The sequence below is a fragment of the Perognathus longimembris genome, chromosome 17 (genome assembly GCF_023159225.1).
Source record: "Perognathus longimembris pacificus isolate PPM17 chromosome 17, ASM2315922v1, whole genome shotgun sequence".
Classification (NCBI taxonomy): Eukaryota; Metazoa; Chordata; class Mammalia; order Rodentia; family Heteromyidae; genus Perognathus; species Perognathus longimembris.
Genome location: NC_063177.1, coordinates 38,333,640 through 38,353,614, shown reverse-complemented (window position 1 = coordinate 38,353,614; position 19,975 = coordinate 38,333,640). Strand labels below are relative to the sequence as shown.

At 41.3% G+C, this 19,975-nt stretch overlaps 2 protein-coding genes across 3 annotated transcripts; both read left to right on the top strand.

The window, feature by feature from the left end:
* The first annotated feature begins 2,727 nt into the window (after nucleotides 1-2,727).
* On the top strand, nucleotides 2,728-7,769 carry LOC125365326 (keratin-associated protein 4-7-like). Of its 2 annotated transcripts, XM_048365329.1 has the most exons (3): nucleotides 2,728-3,283; nucleotides 3,873-3,876; nucleotides 7,559-7,769. In XM_048365329.1, the coding sequence occupies exons 1-3, from the start codon at nucleotides 2,728-2,730 to the stop codon at nucleotides 7,767-7,769; spliced, it is 771 nt and encodes a 256-aa protein (XP_048221286.1). The 2 variants fall into 2 exon arrangements, with proteins under 2 accessions (XP_048221286.1, XP_048221287.1); XM_048365330.1 differs by lacking the exon at nucleotides 3,873-3,876 and having other exon boundaries at nucleotides 2,728-3,173; nucleotides 7,625-7,769.
* Nucleotides 7,770-14,140: 6,371 nt separating this feature from the next.
* On the top strand, nucleotides 14,141-14,506 carry LOC125366267 (keratin-associated protein 4-7-like). Its single transcript, XM_048366855.1, has one exon. It carries the CDS (start codon nucleotides 14,141-14,143, stop codon nucleotides 14,504-14,506), a length of 366 nt encoding a protein of 121 aa, XP_048222812.1.
* Nucleotides 14,507-19,975: the final 5,469 nt, after the last annotated feature.

Here is a 19,975-nt window from a genome sequence, read left to right as displayed (position 1 = left end):
GGAGTGCAGTCCAGTAAGGCCAGAAACAGTCCCCTCATTGAGGCACTCTGTGATGCTTCCCTCCCCACTTCCTGCTCTCAATTATTTCCTGGGTGACCCCCAACCTGTCCTACCATCATTTCCTAAGAAAACCACTGATCTCAATCTCCTGGGGCTCTGTCTGTCTGTCTGCCTCAGATCTATGACACAATCTAAGACACATCCTTTCCTCATCTCAGTGTCACGGCTGTGCCACACATGTTGATGCCACGGGGATATGAATTTCATCATGACATTTTCATGCATGGATATGAGCCTCTATGACCTTAAGTTCTTTTATTTGTCCCACTGATTATCCATATTAATCCCCTCCAGTGTGGCTACATTCTATTCTCTTTCTATTTTATGTCTTTAAAAAATTGACATAGATGGGGCTGGGAATATGGTCTAGTGTTAGAGTGCTTGCCTCGCATACATGAAGCCCTGGGTTTGATTCCTCAGCACCACATACATAGAAAAACCCCCAAGTGGCGCTGTGGCTCAAGTGGTAGAGTGCTAGCCTTTAGCAAAAAAAGCCAAGGACAGTGCTCAGGCTCTGATCTCAAGGCCCAGGACTGGCAAAAAATAATTTATACAGATGAACATAATATGAACAATTATGGAGATGAATCTCAAGGTGTTTTTTTAATCCATTTGGATGATCTTTGGACCTCATATCACTTCCCAAGTCCAGCTACTACCCCACAATAATTCAATTTAAAAAGTTTGTACACAAGCCCAACTACTGGCAGTTTTTAACCCTCTCCATGTTCTTTTTTTTTTTTTTTTTTTTTTTTTTTTTTTTTTTTTTTACCATGATGTGAACTGGAAGGACCACTGATTTAAGGGTGTGAATTTCACAGTATTGTTTTACAATGAAAAGGTATTCTGTAATATTTATCTGTGGAAAGGGTTTTTCTTTTTTGTCCCAGTCTTGGAGTTTGAACTCAGAGTCTGGGAGCTGTTCTTGGGCTTCTTCTGCTTAAGGCTAGTGTGCTACCACTTGAGCCATAGCTCCACTTCTGGCTTTTTTTTTAGTGGTTAATTGGAGATAGGAGTCTTATGGACTTTCCTACACAGGCTGGCTTTGAACTGTAATCCTTAGATCTCAGCCTCCTGAGTAATTTAGGATTTACAGATTTGAGCCACCAATGTTTGGTGGAAAGGAATTTCTTCATCTCCCTAGTATTTATTATAAGCCTCTGAATATTTAAGGAGTCTTTTTGCTATGTTTTTTTTTTAAATTTTCTTACCTTGTTTTGTGGTAAGTGGAGTAGAGAAAATTTCCCTATCCAAGATGTCTTGTTGTTTAATTCTTTCAAGTTCTCTATGTTGACAAGCCCAAGACTATGTCTAAAAGCATGAAAATCAAGTATTTGCTAAACAAGTGCATGTAATTTTAAAAACTATATTGCAATGGGCTTGGTCTTTAAACTGTCTTAATTAAGACATTGAATGACATCATCACACTTACCAACTGGTCTCTGCCCATTCTTGATGCCCAGGGCACCAGCTGAAGTAGTGGCAGCATTCCTAACTTTTACAATTGGATAGGCAATTCTGTACCCTTTTGTGACTTTACTATAAGCACACTGTAGATAAATGCAAGCCTATGTTCCTTCATATACATAGGTTTTATATCAGTCTGTCTAAAGTACTGTTCCTTTAAAAGGAGTACTGGAAGTGGAATGACCTTGAACAATGAAGCAGGTGAGTCTCTTACATATGCAGCACTCAGGAAGGTCAGGTGTAAATTAAAATGAGAAGCATCAAATACCGAGCTTTCTAATCTGAATTAGCCAGTCAATCTAGGTAGGTAGGACCTGAGTCCACATGTGGTGCTAAAGTCACAAGACAGGACACCAAACACAGAAGTAACACACAATACGGATGGAAGGGACTATATTTTCCCATTTAGCAGAGATTTGTCTCCCTAAGTAGCCCTAAACCTGAGTTTTACAGGTTTGGTTTTGGCAGAAAAGAGAGAGAGAAGTAAGAGATTGAAGAAGAGGGAGGAAAAGGAGAGGAAAGGAAGGAGAGGCGAAGTGAAGAGAGGAAAGGAGAGGACACGAGAAGAGCCACAGAGAGAATTTCTCACTACTACATTTTCTACCTTGAGACAGTTCTGTGCTCACCATAAAAAGTCAAGAAAAAAATGGCCCATCATTCACAGTGGGGATGGAAATACGTCCTACCTCATCTGGCCTTCCCGCTCTGACGCCGGTGGTCTGTCACATAGAAACCTTCTTAACCCACTTGTCCCCTGATAAGTAAGCCACCACACTCTACCCCAGAAACAAGGATGGGGCTGAAGATTTACAATTACATCAAGACCGACCAGGTGTGTTCAACAAGATGAAACTGATCACTTTACCCTCAGATACTTAACATCATATGACGGCCCTCATTGAGGAATGAAGCCAAAGAGTCACATAGGAGACATTTCCATAGGAACAGACAGATAAATACTAACACTCCAGGAAAAGGAAATCCTGTTTCCCTTCCACTTTGACATTTAACCAGGAAAATATACTTGCCTAATTTGATAATTGCCTGTTTATTAACACAAACAATAACAAGGAAAGGATGCCACAGGTAATGACAGAGACCTTTAGCAGGGTATAAAAGGGCACCAGGGCCAGAGAGACCTCCAAACTTTCCAACCACATCTCCTTGGACACTAACTCAGAACCTCCATCCTCTGACACCATGGTCAACTCCTGTTGTGGCTCCACCTGCTCTGAGGAGGGCTGCTGCCAGCCCAGCTGCTGCCGCCCCAGCTGCTGTGTGTCCAGTTGCTGCCAGCCCAGCTGCTGCCGCCCCAGCTGCTGTGTGTCCAGCTGCTGCCAGCCTAGCTGCTGCAGGCCCACCTGCTGTGTGTCCAGCTGCTGCAAGCCCCAGTGCTGCATCTCCAGCTGCTGCCGCCCCAGCTGCTGTGTGTCCAGCTGTTGCCGCCCCAGCTGCCAGTCGGTGTGCTGCCAGCCCACCTGCTGCCGCCCCAGCTGCTGTGTGTCCAGCTGCTGCCAGCCTAGCTGCTGCAGGCCCACCTGCTGTGTGTCCAGCTGTTGCCGCCCCAGCTGCCAGTCGGTGTGCTGCCAGCCCACCTGCTGCCGCCCCAGCTGCTGTGTGTCCAGCTGTTGCCGCCCCAGCTGCCAGTCTGTGTGCTGCCAGCCTTGCTGCCGCCCCAGCTGCTGCATCTCCAGCTGTTGTCGCCCCAGCTGCCAGTCCGTGTGCTGCCAGCCCACCTGCTGCCGCCCCAGCTGCTGTGGTGGTTCCTGCTGCTGAGCTCCCTGACCTGTGCCCTCCTGGTCTTCAGCGTCCAAATTCTTAATGGAGCCCATCTGAGCTGAATCATGGAGGGGAGCTATGAAACCCCTAGGGCTCGTGTGAGTCTCTAAATACACTGTCCCTTCTCCCGCCAGGTTACCACCTCTCTCCAAAATAAACGCTATTTGAATTTTCTCTCAAATCTGTCAACTATCGTGTTACCCCGCCCCCCAAACCCCCACCGTGGAGGTATTTGCTCTCTGACATATTTTCTCAATTGCTGTATTTCTTGCATCTTAAATAAATCTTAATTTCACAAAGCATCGAAACATAAAGCATCATGACCCCCCTTACTGTTCCTCCTAAATCGTCGCTATCTGTCCACACTTTGCAGCTGACCTCTAAGTAAGGAAAAGACCATTCCCAGGGGCTTCATAGTCCCCAGAGCTCCTTCCTCGTGCCTTTTTTCCGATTCAGGAGGACGGCTTCATGGTGGCAGCGTCTGCAATTCCCCTTCTGAAAGCGTTCTGTGGTTGAAGAGCAAGCTCTCACCATGAGAGTTAAAGCTCCTAGGAACAGAGGCCAAGCAGTGTGAGGGAGCTGGAAGACATCTGCTCCGGGTCAGGACCCCTTGGCAGACATCTCCCACTCTGAGATTCCAGTGGTCCTTGGTGGGATTGGAGCCCAGATTTCACCAGAGGAATTCTGCGCATTATGTATTTCTGGTGGTTTCCTCGCAGGCCTGGATTATCTCTCTAGTTCCCTGTGGCTCTTACTGGGATCATTTCATAAGGAAAACAATCTGTCTCAACCCTCCATGTCTGGAGCGGCCTCAGAGTACAGGAAATCACCCTCAGTGTTCTTGCTCTTTCATTTATTTTGCATAGAATATTGGTAGTTGTTATGGCATTGAGTCATTGTTTTCCTTTTCTGGCTACCATGGTTGCAAATTATCGAAACACTTGTCCTTTCTTCTTCCCACTGTGGCCCCATCTTTGTATTTAGTCATCTCTGCTCCTTTTCTTCTGTTGTCACATTAGTGTATTTGAAGGCTGTAGGGAAGGATGGCCATGTTAGTAAATCTCATCCCAAAGGACTCATGCTTGAAACGTTACATCCCTATGAAATGCATGTTAAGTGAAATTCACTAAAAGTAGGACCTGAAGTAGGGATTTAATTATTTTTTAAAAATGAAGATTGCTTTATTACATATATGAGTTGTACAAGGAGTGGTTCACTGCGGCATTTCCATAGACACAGACAATGTACTCTACAACCTTACCATCTCTGCCACTCCCTTTCCTCACCGCCCTCTCCCCTTCTTCTTCCTTCTGACATTGTTGGCAGTGTATCACCCTATGGAAATCAGTATGGCGATCCCTCAAATAATTAAAAATGCATCCAGCTTATGACCCCATCATATTACTCTTGGACAAGAAAGATACTTGAATAACTATGTTTATTGAATGGAGTTGGATTTTTTGTGTATTCTTATTTTTAATACAACAGACTTTCTGAGAATAAATCTGGAAGAAAGTTGAGGAAGCAAGTTAGAGTCTTAGAAATGGTTGGAAAATGTGGTTTCATTGAATTTTACCCGATTAGGTCCCCAGAAACTTCTAGAAAGCAACCACAGCCCTGCCTCTCCTAGAGGTAATGTGGCTGAACTCCGCAGTCCCACTTTTACTTGTGGCCACTCCCAGGTAGAAGGAGAGATGGCTGATACTATCAATTTAGATACCATCAGTTGCCTTTAAATTATTTTAGTGACTTGTAATTTAATTTATGTATATACATACTATGGGTTAAAGAGGCTTGTCTAAATGTAGTTCACCATTAAGATTCCCTGAGGAGCATTAAAAACTTCTCAAGCCCTGGCCTGACCCTAGACAAAATTAAACCAAAACTGTCCTGAGAAGAAACCAGGCCTGGACAGTTTTAAACATTTCTCAGGTGATTCTATCACACAGCCAACTGTGAGAGCCGCTGGTAATAGAGGTGGAGATTCTCTACCCCTTGGGCTGCAATGAGAATGTACTCTTCCTTTGTAGCTGTGATGGGATGCTTTTCCTAACCTCCATAAACAGATATGGAAACATCTCCATTAATAATCAAAATGATCTTTTTCATCTATGTTTTTATTTTTCATCTTTTTCCCTTAGCCTCTCATCTATAAGAATTCCAATGGAAACTCCCTTTTCCCTCCAGGATTCTCTGAGGCCTCACAATAAAATTATTAAAATCTTTCATATCCCAGTTTTTCCCCACACACATATGCCTATAAAACAAAAGCCTGTAAATCAAATGCTTGCTAAGCAATTTTGTTTGATAAACTTATGACAAAGGATCTGGTCTTTAAATGCTCTTAAATAAATTAAGCACACCATCAGAGGGTTAACCAACTCACCTCTCTTTTTCTGAGACATCCTTGGGTTTTATAAGGAGAATCCTGAGTTCTGAGAAACTCCCTCAGTCCTGGGTAGTCAGAGACAGTTGGTCATGCTAGCCCAAAATCCATTAACAGTAAGTTACAAATAACAATCATTAATAGCTCTAGATGAGCTAACATAGTATCTCACAGACATATGCCAAGCTAAAGAGGCCTGACAGAAAAATTGTACTCTGTATCATTTGCTTGAATTCTACATCAAAACCAGTCTACAGTTATAAGTTACTTATAATACTGCTCCCCTCCCCCCCTCCCCCACTGTGTTGGTGAGAGTTGACTGAAGTAACACTGGGGGCCCTTACATGGGATGTAGATGTTCCTTCTCTTGATTAGGTGTGGAAGTTACATGGAAGTATCTATTTATCAAAACACCACCATGTATGTGAGTTTTACTCAATCATAAAAAGTTAAAGCTGACTAGCAGTGTCCATGAAGGAATAGATCTACCAAATCACCACACTGGTTGATTTGTTATAAGCACAATTCTCTGAGTGAGCTGGCACTCTGATGAGTTCTTCTGAGGTGTCTTCACTATGGTCTATTACAATTGTGCTCGTGTGTGTGTGGTGTGCACATGTGTGTTTGTTTCACTCACATGTGAACTCCCCCAGGAAAGAGACTCTATATCACATTCCTAATGGCTGGCAACATGGGTCTCTCTGATCATCCTTTCCACACACTATAGTATGAGAAAAGCAGAATCCAGATCTAGGTGCTTGTACAGAGCTCAAATGAACATGCAGAAATGATCATGCAGAAATGTCAAGGAATTTCAGCACCAACATCATCTAGACACCTGATAGAAATGCAGGGCCTGAGGCTCACTGAAAGACCAGAAATTCTGGGAGCATGCAGACTCATCTGCATATGCATAAGCTGTTGGGGTGATTTGGATACATGCCTACATTAGATTGCTTCCCAATGGAGAAGTGATAGAATAGCTCAGTAAGGTCAAATTTGCCAAAATCCTACAGACATTTGGGATCACTTCCAAAAATTAGTGACATGGGTTTCTCTAGAAGTCTGGAAGTCAGTTCTGAAGAGATGTATATTATTATGAGTTGTTATATTAAGCTAGCAATGTAAGAAGCCATGTGACATCATCATAACATCCATCAGATGACTTCATTGCAGCATTTAGGAATACAGAAGTGTGAAGTGTCCAGCAAAATCCATTCCATAGGTACAGAGGTCACTAACATCACCCATGGGTAGAGCAGAATCCCCTTCCTCACTCCTCACAAAATGATCCAGATGATTGGAGGTTTTCCTCCCACCCAGAACAGAGGCAGAATGAGCAAATGGGCTTTCTTCCCAAAGGCCAGTGAAGGAAATGCGTAATGATTTTTGACGACCAACTCTCCTCATGTGAGAGGTTGCAAGGAGAGAGAGAGAGATGTAATGTAAGTGCAGAACATCACGTGATAGCGCTTTTGTGTGTGTGTGTGTGTGTGTGTGTGTGTGTGTGTGTGTGTGTGTGTAGACACACTGTTCTGGGAGATGCCACCCAGTGTAAGTCAGAAGGAAAATCAGGTCAGTAGAAGATATTACAACCAGACAAGAAACTGTCTCTACCAAATGAAACCATGAAACAAACACTATTGTGCAGTCTGATCATTACTTCTCTATTCAGTAAGCAAAAAAATAAGGAAAACATACTGACAACAGGAACATGGACAGAGTACATAAGAACACTTCTAAACTCCAGTCCTTCATTCTATTGGACACCCACCCCAAACCTCCATCCTCTGACACCATGGTCAACTCCTGCTGTGGCTCATCCTTCTCTGAGCAGGGTTGCTGCCTGCAGACCACCTGCTGCAGGCCCAGCTGCTGCCGCCCCAGCTGCTGTGTGTCCAGCTGCTGCGGCCCCTGTTGTACTAGTTCCAGCTGTTGTGGCTCCAGCGGCTGCCGCCTCTGCTGCTGCCTGCGTCTGGTGTGTGGCCAGATCTCCTGCCACACCACTTGCTATCACCCCACCTGTGTCATCTCCACCTGCCCCCGCCCCATGTGCTGTGCCACCCGTTGCTGTTGATCTCAGAGGCTTGTAATGTTGATCACACTACGGATGTCTTCACAAGTCACACGAAATATATCATGGCTCCCAATGACTGGGGAGCTGGGTGCTTACCTGCTCTGGCCTCTTCTGTCAAAGAATTCAGAGTGGCATTCCACTGTGTGTAGGAAGTAACAGGCACAAATGCATTGGTTCAAGGATCTTAGCCCAGGGCCAAATGTATCTCTTTGTGGAACAATAAGTGTTCATTTTTGGCACTTGCTAAATGTGATGCTGTCATAGAGCACTGTGTTCTCAATAAACACCATTTCCTACCATGCCACTGAACTCTCCTGATTCACTTGTTATTTGATAGTCTCTGTGTGTGAGATTTGTCTGTCAGTCCACACCAAGGTCCCGCTCTCTCCAAATTCCACATTCAAGGGCAGAAGCTCCTGCTTCGTGTCACCTGTGTTGGAGTCAGGACTCCACTAAGCATTTGCTGTGTGACATGGAGGAGGTAATGAACCTCTTCAAGCCTCACATTTCTTTCTCTGTAAAATAGGGTTGATATATTATGGCCTTTGAAGGTTTAATCCACTGAGCATGCGTATCACAAGGCCTAGCACACCATATAAGTTCTCTTTAAAAGAATATCAGCTACATCACTTGAAGGTAGGGATGGAAGGGAAAAGAAAAATATTTTAAATCAGGAAGAGATTTCAACTAAACTAAGTGTTGATATACATCTCAAATATTCCTTTAAAGGTTCTGGGAATTGAATATCATGAAGTCATCTAAATTTCATTTATTTATTTTCTTCCAGTCAGTGCGTGCCTTAATTATGAGTTGCATAAGTTTTGAGCACCTTTCTTTTTTCTCCTCTCCTCCTCTCCCCTCTCGTTTCCTCCCCTCCCTTTTCTTTCCCTTTCCTCTCTTTCTTCCTTCCTTCCTTCCTTTCTTTCTTTCTTTCTTTCTTTCTTTCTTTCTTTCTTTCTTTCTTTCTTTCTTTCTTTCTTCCTTCCTTCCTTCCTTTTTTCTTTCTTTCTTCCTTCCTCCCTTTCTCCCTCCCTAACTCACTTCTCCCGCCTTCTCTTCTATCTTTCCTTTCTCCCTCCCTCCTTACTTCCTTCCCTCCCATCTGTCTTTCTTAACATACAATTCCCATTTAGAACACAAAGTGTACCTTTCAAGTTAAAATTTCTGGAGATTTATGAGCTTTATGGAAACCTTCTTGTGAAAAATATAAAACTCTTCATTATCACATGCTCAACATTTTTGCATTTCTCAACCAAAAAAAAAACAATATTAGCTCAGCATATTATTGAAGTATCTCTATTTTTCTGGATCAATTTACTCCTTCCTTTGGGGCTTTCTTCGCTTGAACAGCATATTTTCTTGTTACTCAGTTTTTCTGCCCACCTGAACTCAGATAAGAATGGTCCGTGTGACTTGAAAAACATGTAAACATATACAGTACTAGTATGTTTATACCAATATAAGGGCTTACCAATTTTGATCCATAATCAAAAAATATATTAAGCCTTTTAAATTCAATTTTTCTATGCATGATATATTTTCACTGTTCTATTTACAAACAACAGGTGCAACTAAGAGTAATTGTTTGAAATTTTTTGAATTATAATTTTGTACTTTTGTATCTTTATAGAAAGTAAATAATCCGGTTTTTATTTCAAAGAGGAAATCATGAGTTGTTATGATTACCCCCCTCTTCATATGTTTCCCCTCGATCTTTTTTTCCATGAAGTTTTGCTATTAGCATGTAATAGTTTTGTAAGGGAGTTTCATTGTGACGTTTCCATATGTCCATAAACTGTACCCTGGGAAAAGGGGTTAAACTGTCAAGGGACAAAGTGAAGAGATGTTAACATGCGATGAGTTTCACCTCAGCATATGTTGGAGTTATAGACTCCAAATATCATGGAAAGATCCTGCAGACTTTTTCTGTCTCAACCTTTTCTACTCGTTCCAAGACATGTGTCTCTTAAACACTAGAATTAACAGAGCTTTTAATCCTCCCATAGGTTCTTCTCTGACAACTGCAAATTATAGGGCGTGGGCTCTAGATTTAATATGGTGTTTTACTAGCCAGAACTAAATCAAAGAATAGAGGTTTTATATGGCCTTTCAGTCTTAAAGAAAATGAGGCCTATAATTTCCAACTTTACAAGAGCAGAAACGAGATGGCCCACTGAATCTGGGTAATGACAAGACTGTTTGCAAAAGCATCGGTCATGTCAAGAGAAATTAGAGAATTCAGAGCACATAATAGCCAGAAGCAGGTCTGAAGGCCTAGGCAGTGATCGGATGAAGTAGCCAGAGGACCACACGTCTACACACAAGTATGGTAACTGCCTTTGGGAGGGTTCTGGTGCTGGAAAAATGTCTAAAAATGATACAAGAGAGGTTAGGATGGAAGTAACAGAATAGATATCATATTACTAATGGAAAAGTGTGACTGGCATGAATGTTTTGTGACTAAAGCCACTCTGTCTGCATGTACGGTAGGATGGATTTTAAGTGAATAAATCATGAATGCAGTCTGTGCTGGATGTGTTGTTAATTGATCATGCTAATCATCTCCCTTGGGGATTGATTAAGCCCTTCTCAATAACAAATACTACAAAATATCAAGACACAGACAAAAAACACCAAGGATCCATTTTCTTAAAGAGATGTTTTGATTAAGGAACCTGCTAAAACAAAATAAAATAAAATAAAATAAATAAGCAAGCAAATAATTTCAGTGAGATAGCTCTTACAACTTTTGCCAAGAATTTTCCTGATAACCTCACTTCTTTCTTTTAAAAAAAATTTGTATTGTAAAGGTGATGTACACAGAGGTTACAGTTACATAAGTCAGGTAATGAGTACATTTATTTTTGAACAATGTTATCCCCTCCTTCATTTTCTCCCACTTTCCCACCCCGACTCCTCTCCCCCACAAGTTCTAAAGCTCATTTCCAACATAGTTTCTAGTGAGTACCACTGTTTCTGTGATTCTCCTTCCCTTCCCCAGATCAGATAAACTTATATACAAGACAAAAAATACAGAAACAAAAAACAACAGGGAATAACCCCAAGGTAAATAGGAACAAAAAAGAAAGAAAGAACTGCAAACAGTACACTAAACATTTCTTGAAGTTCATTTCAATAAGCATCATTTTATAGTTTCTTTGGGTCTGGCTCACTTCGCTTAATATAATTTTTTTCAAGTCTTTCCATTTCCTTACAAATGGGGCAACTTTACTTATAGCTGTGCCCGAAGAGACCTAGACTATCCTCCAAAGGAAATTCAGTAATTGTTACTCACTAAAGATCGTGTTGTCACTTCTTAAAATGACAGTACTGCCAACATAGTCTTGTATCTTCATAGGCTTTATTACTCACCAACTGACTTTTTATTAGGTGTCTTCCTATTTCATGGACAACCCTATGAATCTATCTTACCTTAAAGGACTCTATGGATAAAAGAGCAAAATGAATACTATGTATGCTTCATGCGTCGTACCAAACAGCCTGCATCCATAGTATTTAGGACTTTCTTACAATGATAAAGATGCTCCTATCAGGTGAATAGATATTGATTCTGCCTCTGTTTACAACTGGACTCCCCCCATCTCACTTCTTTTAATGGAAAGCTTTCAAATCCAGATGCAATAGGAGGACAAGCAGGTAGCCTGGAAGAGTGAGCTAGATCCTGGAGAAAACATTGTGGGTTTTTCTGTGGCTAAGCTGCAGATTGCAAGGCCATATCACAAAGTTCTCTGGAGCTCCTGGCTGTTAGTCCCACACCATATCCACATTGATTTGCAGGCTCATTCCAAAGCAACCTTGCTTTCTCGTTGATCCTCTCAAGATAACAATCTTTCCACTAACTCATTCAAGCAGAATTTGCTACCTATTGTTATGAGTGCTGAGGTACTAGCATGAATCAACATGCACGAGATTCTCCAGTGATGGGAACAAGTATATTTCTGCCAAGCATTGCAGAAGACAGCATAGGGGTCATCTAATATGCAAAAGCCTAAAATGAAAATATTATCACAGAGCTAAGACCTCAGAGACAGAAACTAAAGGAAATGCAAAAATAAGAAGAAAAGACTTTGGGAGAGAGCAAGAGAAGGGGTGACATTGTCCAAAAAGAAATGTACTCATGTACTTATGTAACTGTAGCCCCTCTGTACATCATCTTTATAATAACAATAAAAATTAAAGCTAAAAAACAATACACATGGAGAAAAATGAATAAGATGGGGAAACAACTCAACAAGATGATCAATTTTATATTCATTTACCCCATTGGTCTTCATTTGGTCTCAACCTCCAAGAAAAACCTAATACCGTTTTTTTCAAATGTAGCATATTATTTTTATAGCAAAAGCCAAGAATAAGTCAAATACCTATCAGCAGAGGAATGGCTAAGCAAGCTAAATATGTCCACAAAAAAATAAAATACTTTGTGGCTGAAATGGAATGAGGAATATCTGAACATACTACTATGGAATTCATTGTTGCTATTATATATCAAATGAATGCAATCCAGTTGAAATAAGGTATGAATAGTATGAGAACACATATCTGAGAAAAAAGGAGATATAAATAGATAAACATACTTTAAATAATAAGAAAAGAAAATATTTATTTTTCTAATGACCAAAGTTGAAGATGGTAGCTATGCTGATTCTGACTTAATCATTACCCATGACATACATGTGTCAACGTGTCCCACTGTACCTCATAAATATGTACAAATAGCTACTTGTCAATCAAAACAAAGTGATTACCCACAGGGAAGGAAAGGAATTCAGGCAGAGAAGAAAAACAAAAGCATGACTTTTTTGAATATGGCTTATTTTGCGGAATTAATTTTGGAAGAAACTATACTTTGTGTAATTGCAGAGTCACAAAATTTTAAACCATAATTCTACTATGAAATTAGACAAACAGACAGACATTAGCGGAGTTTTCCAGTCCACATGGGGGGATGGGGGGATGACAACATGTAGGTAAACATTTCCCCCAGATGTTCACCGCTGAGCCGGACTCTTAGAGATGAGTGAGCCCATTCAGGCTCCATTCAGTTGTGCCAAAGCAGAGCACTTCCCAGCCTAGTGACAGAGATAATGAAGGAGAAGAAATTTCCATAAAAGAAGATGCCAGGGGGAAACACTGAACAGGGAGGGCTGAGCTGGGACTTGAAGAAGAAGAATTCACTAGGAAGAACTTGAAGAAGGACTACTATAAGATGTAACAGGGCCACCCAAAGTGTACAATTAATACTCATTATGCTTTGTAGACGATGACAGGTCATAACAACCTTAACTCACTTCTGCATGAACTCATGGAAAATGAGCATCTCACAGGCTCTTCAAAAGGACAACTCAAAGCATCAATTTTGAAGAATTCAGTCTCTGTTATCTCCATTTCTGAAAGTATGTGGGCCTCAAATGCATAATACTTAGCTTGGACCCTGATCTTATGATACCTTAAGGTTTTCTACCAAATCTTTCCTGTTAATACATCACACTTTAGCATTCATAGGACAAAGGAGAAAGCTTATTTGTCCATGTCCTCATTGCTCAAGCAGAATGTCTTCAATTCCTCTTAGTGAATGAATGTAAGAGAATACTTCAAACAAAGCTTTTATAGAATTCAGAATCCATTGCCTACATTGGCCTATCCTAAGACAGATAAAGAACATTTGTCTTTTACGTGTTGTAAACAACATGAGGGAGGGGGGCAGGGGGGCCTTCCCAACTGGCCTTTGCTATTGAAAAAGAATGACTTGAACCCATTCAGGGAGAACCATCAAAATGGAAGGTCTTTGGCAAGGACCAGTTTCTTCAGTCAATCAAGAAAACACCTAAGAGAGAAGTAATCCCCTATTTTACACAAATAATTGCAAGATTAAAATCTTTTCATCTCTTTCCTTACTAGCATTCTCCCTGGCAGGAGCTTGTATTTGGCCACATTGACATAAAAAGGGGCTTAACATTGTGAAAGCCATCCTCAAAATATTACCATGGAAGGATGGGGGTGACACATGGGAAACCTCAGCAATAGAGAATCATGTGACAGGCCCAATGTAAAAGATATGTAAGGCAGGAGCAGAAAGGCGAATGTGGTTTCACATGGTTTATAACAAGAGGCAATGAATCATAACACTGCCAGGAAACACAGTGAGGCTCTTCCGAGATACTGAAATAGTTAACCTCATAAACACAATTATGACAATAACTTCCCAGGGTAAAAACAAGGAAAAGTATTGTTTACAGTAACAACAGTTACCCAGCAGAGTATAAAAGGAGACCTGGGGCATGAAGATTTCCAGATTTAAGAAAGACACTCCTTGGGAAAACTACCCAGAACCTCCATCCACTAACACCATGGTCAACTCCTGTTGTGGCTCTGTCTGCTCTGAGGAGGGCTGCTGCCAGCCCTGCTGCCGCCCCAGCTGCTGTGTGTCCAGCTGCTGCAGGCCCCAGTGCTGCATCTCCAGCTGCTGCAGGCCCCAGTGCTGCCAGTCCATGTGCTGCCAGCCCTGCTGCCGCCCCAGCTGCTGCATCTCCAGCTGCTGCCGCCCCAGCTGTGGAGGCTCCAGCTGCTGCCGGCCCTGCTGCCGCCCCTGCTGCTGCCTGCGTCCGGTGTGTGGCCAGATCTCCTGCCACACCACTTGCTATCGCCCCACCTGTGTCATCTCCACCTGCCCCCGCCCCATGTGCTGTGCCATCCCTTGCTGCTCATCCTGCTGATCCGGAACCCACCTTTCCCTTCTCTGTCCCCTCCCATGGAGGACTTTCTTTTGTGTTGACCCCAAGGACACAGGGAGTGGGGTTCATGTTGCTTCACTAAGCTGTGTCTCTTGATTTTGTGGAGATCACTAGGGTCCCAACAGCTAGCTCTGTGATCATATTCTGGACTCACTCTAAATCTTTCCCATGTGATCCTTTCCCTTCCATCCAACTGTTCTTTAAATTCGGCTTCTTAACTTTTAAGTAGCTGCTCATCAGACTCAAGGATCCAAAATTTAATTTCAATAGCTCTACCTTTAAAGATTTTCATAGACTCTCCTAACTGCCCATTGAAGGTTCTTTTCTCTTTTTCCTTAATGCTCATATTTTCCTGTTGTATTTCTGTGCTAAAATAAACTACCACTTTCCTGTGTAGAAAATCCGTGTGACTGTATTCTTTTCTCTCAAGATTTTAGACAACCATGATACTGGCCTTATCATGCTGCTGTACAGATAAAGCCACATTTGTCACAGTCCACTTTGCACTGATGGTTTCTTTAGTTCTTAAGACCACATTGAAGGGTGGTCATGGGTGATTCATGGGTGAAAATCAGAATACATTTTGGAATGAGGGCGGACAATGTTCTATGGGTTGGCACTCTCTGATTATTATGTATTTCTAAAAGGAGTTCATGGTCATGACAAAGAAAATGGAATCGGGCATCTGGAGCAATTGGTTTGGAGCAAAACATAAAAATGAAGAACAAATGGGAATGAAAAGAGTGGGTTTTTTGGTAGTATAAACTCTTACTTCCTGCACTTCAAGGGCAGATGAAGCTGAGGACCAAGCTGAAGGCTTAAGGATGAGAGTAGCAGAGCTCTGGAGGTGTTGCTGTCATGATTTGGACTGTTGTTTCCACCAGGTTAGCACCTTCACTGGAACAGAAGGAAAACATGACGTAGGAGGTTGGAGTGTCTGAGTTGACACAATTAAAATCTGGGCATCTGGATTTCAGAATAGCCCCTCCACCAGAGCTCTGGCCTGCAGAAATGGTTGACTTTCCATGCTAATGTCTAGGATCATCCTTTTTCTTAAAGATGAGGTAGAAGCTTCAGTCTTGACAGTTATCCAGTTAACTCCTCCCATGTATCCTCTTCGCCAAACGCTCCTAATGAGAGTTAAGTTATGACAGGCTTTACCCACAAAAAGGCTAGGATTTCTAATGGAGCAGTACCCCGCCCCCCGAAAGATCTGCAGGACTCAAAGAACCCCTTCATGAGTAATGGTGTGCCTCTCCATCAGGAGACGTATATTGGCCAATTGTCTCTCCTTTTGTGATGTAACAGCTGGAAGATGCTCATCTCCTAGAACCATCATTTCCTGAGGCATGGGAAAATTGCGACTATAGTCACTTCTATTCCTCCCATGCTGCTGACTGGCTATGATAATCCCGCAGGAACTTGTAGTTATGCAAGAAATAGTATTATTCCAGCAAAGGCAAAACAGATCCTCCGTTCTCTCCTTAAAAAAAAAAAAACTGTTTGCATCATCAAAACACAGCCAGATAGGGATTTTCCTTTCTTCCTTCGGAGTTCCTATCATATGCATTGATGGGTTTCAGTGTATTTGGTGCTATCGGTCCATTCTAACTTGCATGTCAATTGATACTCTTGCAAGTAACCTCAAGGTAGCCTCTGAGTCCTGACATGGCTCTAGTAGGCTCTGAAGGTTTTCTTGTTTCTTTTTTCTTTTCAATGTAAGGAACTTACAGACTTCCAGACTTATTTGTATATATTCTTCTCTAGACATAATCAGCCATTTCTCCAAGGACCCACAGTTCCTTTTGGTAGAAGAACAGTATCTGAGGCCATACATTAAAGTGTTAATTATTTCCTCTCATCTCAGCTTTCCTGGTGTCCACAAATAAAATGTATTTATTATAGGTTTCTATAGACAATGACACCATTTATATTTGAATTCACATATCTTACCTACAAGTACTAAATCCAGCCCTTTGACTCCATCTTGGTTAAATGAGGGAGTTCCTTTTTACTTATGCTCTCACTTCCTCTTTCTCTATTGTTCCATCATTTTTTAAATGGAAGTAAATTTCTGGTGTGGTGTGTGGTGTGTGTGTGTGTGCACGCATGTGCACACACATGCTGGTCCTAGCACTTGAACTCAGGGCCTGGGTGCTATCCCTGAGCTTTTCTGCTCAAGGACAGTGTTTTACCACTTGAGCCACCACTCTATTTCCAGTTTTTAGTAATTAATTGGACATAAGATGCCATTTCTTTTTTTTTCTTTTTCTTTTTTGCCAGTCCTGGGCCTTGGACTCAGGGCCCGAGCACTGTCCCTGGCTTCTTTTGGCTCCAGGCTAGCACTCTGCCACTTGAGCCACAGCGCCACTTCTGGCCTTTTCTATATATGTGGTGCTGAGGAATCCAACCCAGGGCTTCATCTATAAGAGACAAGCACTTTATCACTAGGCCATATTCCCAGCCCACTGGCCATTTTCTATATATGTGGGGGAATTGAACCCAGGGCTTCATGTATACAATGCAAGCACTCTTGCTACTAGGCCATATTCCGAGCCCTTGATTTGCCATTTTTAAACAACATATCCTGGAGATTTCCTCATAGTAGCATACAGAGAAACACATCATTCATTCCTCTTTTTAGACTGAATACTAGTCCATTGCAAGACTGCATTGGTTTATTCATCCGTGTCCAATAGAAAGACACTCACATTGTGTTAGTCTTCTTGTTGTTTTGCTGGGCTTTTCTAAGTAGAACAGTCGTGAGTACAACATATATTCATATTTTTGTCTGAGTATCTTTGGGATACTTTATAGAGTGGGAGTAACTTGGTCGAAGAACAATGTTGCTAGTTATTGTCAAATATGTACAAGAAAAGTAATGACATGCCTGTCTCCACATTGTTTCACAGATTAGTTGAATTTTGAATTTTTATTTTTTTTTGGCAAGTCCTGCGCCTTGGACTCAGGGCCTGAGCACTGTCCCTGGCTTCTTTTTGCTCAAGGCTAGCACTCTGCCACTTGAGCCACAGCACCACTTCTGGCCATTTTCTATATATGTGGTGCTGGGGAATTGAACCCAGGGCTTCATGTATATGAGGCAAGCATTTTTGCCACTAGGCCATATTCCCAACCCTGAATTTTGAATTTTTTACAACATAATAGATGAGAAAAAGTATCCCATATCCTTTCATTTCTTTTATCATGAATAAAATTTGATATCTTTATACAGTGGGAAAATATCTGTGTTTCTTTTTCTCATCAGATAATGATCTTTTGAAAAAAAATCTATGTTTAGGAGTCTTTTATATACTATGAATTCTTTGGTAACATATATCATGAGAGTTTAAAAGAAAATTCATCATTTGTGTTAACTTGCTTATTATAGTTTAATGTAAATTTAACTTCAAAAAGTATGCACGCAGGGCTGGGGATATAGCCTAGTGGCAAGAGTGCCTGCCTCGGATACACGAGGCCCTAGGTTCGATTCCCCAGCACCACATATACAGAAAAAAAAAAAAAACGGCCAGAAGCGGCGCTGTGGCTCAAGTGGCAGAGTGCTAGCCTTGAGTGGGAAGAAGCCAGGGACAGTGCTCAGGCCCTGAGTCCAAGGCCCAGGACTGGCCAAAAAAAAAAAAAGTATGCATGCAGATATGTAATAAAATAGAAGCATTATAGAATTTTCTTTAATGAGGAGGTCTCTGACAAGCTCTGCTTAATTTCGTAACTAGTACTAATTGACTTTTTTGTTTGGCTAAGTATTTTTTGTGATTTTTTTTATGTTGTTGGTTTGTTATTATTTTGGTTTCATTTTTGTTTTGAGTTTTCTCTTAGCTGGTCTGTAACAGGAAATCCTCCTTCTGCAAATTCCTGAGTGCTGGGATTATAGGTGTGCCCCACTGTGCTAGATTTCACTTCTATTGCACCAACACTTTCCTTCCTACCTTCACTGTCACCCTTTTAGACAGACATTCCTCTTATAATCTCCATAATATCTTCACCTATGTGTTCTTCCTGCTTCCTGTCATTCTCCCATCTGCAGTCAATAATAGCTGAGACCGGGATGTTTACATCTCACTGATAGATACAGATACAACATAAATTCAAGAAATTCCTTAAAGTCTCCCCATTTGATCAAAAGTTTCACTTTCCTTATTGCCCGACACATATTATTATTATTAGATAGGTCATTAACCCCATCAAATGCCAAAAACATACTCCATCTAACCAAGTGCTCATTGTCTAAATGTTCATCCCTCCATATCTAACTTGATTATCTGTAATATGTGGAAAGTGCCTTTTAATTTCAAAAACTTTCACATCCACCCAACTAACCTGCACTGAAAAAGATATTTTCATGAGACTAACACCTTGTAGTCTCTACCAAAAAAACAAGAGTGTGAAAAGGAGACAGAGGACAATTGGATCAAGTGTGGTAGCCTAAGGCATATCTTGAAGCCAAGGGGAGGGAGGGAGTTATTTTAAATGAAATAGATGTCAAGAAAGATCTTAGCTGTACTGGGCATTTAAACATGGGTGAGAGTTTGCTAGCTCAGAAAGACAGAAAACAATATTCTAGGCTAATGGAATATTCTAGGCATGAGGAATGGCAAGGGGTTATCATTCTTCACATTTTGTGGGAAGCATCGCCACTCAACTGTGTGACTTCAGTCCGATTGGATCTCAATTACCTCATGTGTAAAGAATTAAGGAAAATTGTGTCTACCTCACAGAACCCTCGTGATGCGTAAACAGGAAAACAATGGTAGAGAACTCAGAAAATTCCTGAGTACTGCTATTTACAATGATTAGTGTTAGCTCATCTTTCACGAGGAATGTACAAATTTTAACATACAATTGTTGGTTTGTTTATAGTCCTCTAAATGGCTACCAAACTTTTTCTTACACAAGTGTAGCCTTGGCCTTGAATGTTTACAGCATAGAGAATGAAGCTAAAAACCTTTATTTCTCCTTTATACCAAGCAAAATATCTCTAACATGGATCATTGATAGATAACAGCTCAGAATATAAAAAGTGTACTTCCAATGCCATTTTGGATGCACATACTCAATGGGTATACTAACTTATTGAAATGCAAGTCAAAATGTTCCCTGATTGCCAGGCATTGGTGGCTCATGCTTGTAATCATAGCTACTCAGGGAGGCTGAGATCTGAGGATTGTGTTTTGAAGCAAGTCTGGGCAGGAAAGTCTATGAGATTCTCATTTCCAATTACTCAGAAAATGCTGGAAGTGGCGCTGTGGCTTAAGTGGTAGAGCACTGGCCTTGAACAAAAAAGTTCAGGAACAGCATCTGGGCCCTGAGTTAAGCCCCAGGACCAGCACAAAAACAAACCAGAACAAAATGTTCTGTTATAGCACCCACTAGGTGCTAAAAATCATGTCAATAATCATTTAATACTTTTTATAAATTTATTTATTTATTAATGCC